The sequence below is a fragment of the Panicum virgatum genome, chromosome 9N, assembly GCF_016808335.1.
Source record: "Panicum virgatum strain AP13 chromosome 9N, P.virgatum_v5, whole genome shotgun sequence".
NCBI lineage: Eukaryota > Viridiplantae > Streptophyta > Magnoliopsida > Poales > Poaceae > Panicum > Panicum virgatum.
In genome coordinates this window covers 53,415,757-53,419,791 of record NC_053153.1, presented here as the reverse complement: position 1 = coordinate 53,419,791, position 4,035 = coordinate 53,415,757, and the positions used below count along the sequence as shown (strand labels likewise).

Genomic DNA, 4,035 nt, shown 5'->3' with positions numbered 1-4,035 from the left:
TACTGAACATCACCTCCAGCAATTAGACTGCCAGCATAAATCAAAGATTTTTTATACAAGGCTAGGCTGGTCAAAACAGAATAAATACATGATGTTACATGTACTTCACCTCCTATTGCGCGACTCTGCGCTCACGGCTCACCACAAAAGAAGGGGAAAAAAATCTGGACAGATGCGATGGAGGGAGAGGGAGAGCTAGAAATTGGGTTTTGAATCAAGCAAACAAAAGGATGTACAAGAGCAGCTGCGTGCTCACAGCTCACTGTTTCGACGAACTGCTGGGCTGGCCCTGCTGCTGCTGCTGGCTCATCTTCTGGTACAGCGCCACCATCTTGCTGTACGCCTCCATGCCGCCCGGTTGCTGCTGCAAAAAGATTCGTTCGCGTCAGCAGCCACCCTAGACATCGTTTGCGCGTACCTGCCCCGTGCTAGCTGCACGTAGATACGGACATGGTCGGCGCGTACCTGGCCGTTCTGCTGCGCCTGGCACGCGAGGAAGGCCGAGAAGGCGTCGGGCGGCGTGGCGCCGGCGACGCCCGCGGCGGGCTGCGGCGCGCGGTCCGCCGTGCCCGCGGCGCCGGCGCCGGAGGTGGTGGTGGGGTCCCAGGGCATGGCGGGGACGAAGGGGGGCATGAGGCCCGCGTAGGCGGCGGCCGGCGGCGCGAGGGAGCCCATGCTCATCATGCCCTGGGCCATCTGCGCCATCTGGGCCATCTGCGCCATGACGGCGGACATCTGCAGCTGCGGCATCGCCATGGGCATCATCATGCTGCTCATCCGGCTCATCACCTGCACCTGCGCCTGCAGCTGCTTCAGGTAGTCGATCACCTCGTCCAGCATCGACGCCTTGTCCGTCTGCTCCAGGCCAAGGAGGAGGCAACGTGAGCACAGAACGCGTAGCGTTTAGTTGGATGATCGGTTGCGTTGTCTGAGTCGCAGCAGCCGGCTCTCACCTTGCTCGAGTTCGGGACGAGCTTTTGCAGCGTCTTCATCTTCTGGTTGATTCTGTCCCTTCGTTTCTGAAACGCAACACAGCATAATGTTAAGGCTTTGCTTGTTCCTTAGGTTCTCGTGCACTTTTGGTGGATTTTTTTTTAGGGGAACACTTTTGGTGGGACTGAGGCACTGCATGGTGGCCCAACTAAATTCATCATATTGCAAAGGTTTTGGCCCATGGGCCATAAGCCTTGCCAAGCTGAAAGTCTTCTTTTCAGTCTCAACCAACAGCACAGGGTTCTGAATTGAAGGAACTAGAGCTAGCATGACATGGACGTCAAACTGCAGAGGCACATTGCATCTTCTTTGAAGTCCGTCCGTAGTCGCTGGGGAAGCTTCGAAACCTTGACGATTCCTCCGCGGCGACCAAGCTACCACGAGCGCGGTGCGCGATAGCTACGTGGAGCTTATCCCACATAGGGAAGTCATGGCTACAGTGCCGTAACACAAAGCCAAAAAAGTGGCAACAGGACTCGAACACGGGCAGACAGGTAACACGAATATACCGGCCGCCTCTTGTCCCCAAACATATTCGAATGTTCCTAAAATCTTTATTGTATTATTATATCCGCCGCTAATAAAGAAGAAAAGGATGATTCCGGCCACGTGCCAGCAATTCCCACAAAAAATCTGCACATAAACCTAGCTGCACGTATGGATCGGAATCGATATTTCTAGATTTTTTTTCTCTCGTCTTGTTGAGATGAGATATCCTCTTTTAATTTAGGCTACCTTGTTAGTTGAGTAAACAGCTAAACATGCAATAGTAAAAGTGATTCGGCCGCCGGTCAGTTAAAGTGGTAATAAAGAGCAGAGCTGTTTCAGTATGACAATACCCATGCATGTTTCAAAAAAGGACCAAAACCCATGTTGAAAAGGTCGCTCGCAACTCGACTTGACAACTACAGGAAGAGGGGAATTGGACGCATGCTGGCATTTATTTGGTTCGCTGGAATTGAAAATGCACAAATTTAATTTGGCGCTCTTGGTGCGTATAAAAATAGCTTCATTTGTATTTCTTAAAGTAGTAAATCCCAGCCAATATCAAGTGGATTACAATACAACACGTTGGTAGAAGCAATAGGAAACTGTTTGGCGTAAGGCCCATTATTTTGAAATCAGAAAAGCTGGGCGCTCTCGACCAAAAAAACGCTACAGAAGCGTGTACGTACCACAGCGCTGGACCATGCATTTCAGTTTGCAACGTACACGTACCTATCGGCCAGTTCGTGTGAACTAAACGAGCTAGCAGCAGCAGCGTGACTGATGACTACAGAATGAAAAGGGAATTTTGAATTTCTTACACGCTCAGATTCGTTGTGGATGGCAGCAGCCCGGCTCCTCTTGGTGGAAACCGACGACCTCACCGCCCCGTCGCCGTTGATCACCACGTTCTCCCCCTCGTCGCACAGGCCGTCTCTCTTTGATTTTTTTTTTTTCATTTCGCCAGCAGGGACATGCATGCATGATGGATTCAGACAAAAGTAAGCTTATGGAGTAATGGTAATCTGCAAGTAAATCAATAAGTAGACCACAAACTCTGAAGGTCTGCATGGTGCATGCATGTAACAGGCTAATAAGCAAAGTAACTGGAGACTAAATATATAATAAATGTGAGTTGCACATATATGTATGCATAGTACGCATGATCATCAGGTAGCGGCTCAGCTAGCTTGCCTGTGACCGACGGCAGAAGCAGCGGGAGTCGCTGGCGCCTCCGCCGATGCTGGTGTTCTCCGTGTCCGGGGAGCCCGTGTCCTCCCGCTCCAGGGAGGTCGAGTTGTTGGTGGCGGTCGTGAAGCCGCACACGTCGTCGGCCCCGGTGCCGCAGCCGTCCAGCGTGATCAGCGCGCTGTCGCCGCGGCGGCCGGGCGCGGCGCTCCCCTGGCTGGCACACACTAGCAGCCCGTCCTCGCCGACCACCCGCGCGCGCTTCCTCCTCGACGCGTCGGCCCCCTCCGCCGCCTCGTCGTCGGCCCTCGCGGCGCACGGCACCAGCGCGTCCGCGCCCGCGCGCGCCACGGCGGCGCCCGCCCCGACCCCGCCCCAGGGCGCGAGGCGCACCGCAGGAGTCGAGAGAAAGTGCGACCGCGCGGCGGCCTCGCCGACCACCGCCTCGAGCGTCTCGCGGTCCCCGGCGGCCCCGCTGCCTCCCCCTATGTCCTGCAGGTGCGACGCGGCGGGCTGGTGGTGGTACTTGTTGGGCGGCGGCCGGTTGAGCAGCCCGTGCGAGGAGATGTTGCCCTTCTCCCACGTCAGCTCAGCCACCTCGTAGTACTGGTCCGCCATGGGCACGACGGCGGGCGCGAACGCTCCGCCGGCCGCCGTGACCCCAGCTGGCGCCGCCGCCCCTCCCCGGTGGTGCGCGCTGCCGGCCGCGGTCCGCGGGTGGTTGCTAAGGCCGCCCCCGCCGGCCGCTACCAGCGCCGGGTCGTCCAGATCCCAGCTCGGCACGCACTGGTTCATCTCCCTCGTCGCGATCGATCGCGTGGCTGATATATATCCTCACGTATATGTCGCGCGCTGCAGCCTGCCGCCCCTGCAGCGCGACACGACGGCACGGGCTCGCTCGGAGGGTAGCGACGGCTGCCGGCCAATCGCCGAGGTCCGCGCCGATCGACCTGTAGAGCGAGCGTATGATGAGCAGCTAGCGTGGTCGTCGTGTATAGGTATAGGTGTGTGTAGCATGGTGTGAACGAAGGCCGGCGGCGGAGATAGAGATACTTATGGGCGGCCGCGGTGGGTGGGTGCAAGGGCTGCTAGCTACGGGTGTGTGGCGGGGCCATGCAAGTACGCATCGCTCGCGCGGGCGCGCTCGGGCTCAGGTCGTGTGTGTGAGGACGGCGGCCGGAGGAGATGGGCGCGGATAGGTGGCAGCGAGAGGGACGGCACGAGGTCGCGGGGGGGCCTAGGGCTCTGTGAGGAGGAGGCGGGCACGTAGCGGCCTCGGCCTCCACACGAACGCCGCCGAGGAGAGGCCACGGTGGCCATCATAGTACTTGCGGCTCCAGTGCCGGGTGCTGTACTTTCCGGCCGATT

General features: G+C 57.8%; 1 protein-coding gene across 2 annotated transcripts; it reads right to left on the bottom strand.

The window, feature by feature from the left end:
* LOC120690510 (transcription factor UNE10-like) lies at nt 1-3,799 on the bottom strand. 2 transcript variants are annotated; one of them, XM_039973185.1, is made up of 5 exons: nt 2,674-3,799; nt 2,301-2,417; nt 954-1,019; nt 466-855; nt 1-361 (listed from the first exon to the last, which is right to left on the bottom strand). In XM_039973185.1, the coding sequence occupies exons 1-5, from the start codon at nt 3,460-3,462 to the stop codon at nt 260-262; spliced, it is 1,464 nt and encodes a 487-aa protein (XP_039829119.1). In that variant the 5' UTR covers nt 3,463-3,799; the 3' UTR covers nt 1-259. The 2 variants fall into 2 exon arrangements, with proteins under 2 accessions (XP_039829119.1, XP_039829118.1); XM_039973184.1 differs by having other exon boundaries at nt 1-364; nt 2,674-3,798.
* Nucleotides 3,800-4,035: the final 236 nt, after the last annotated feature.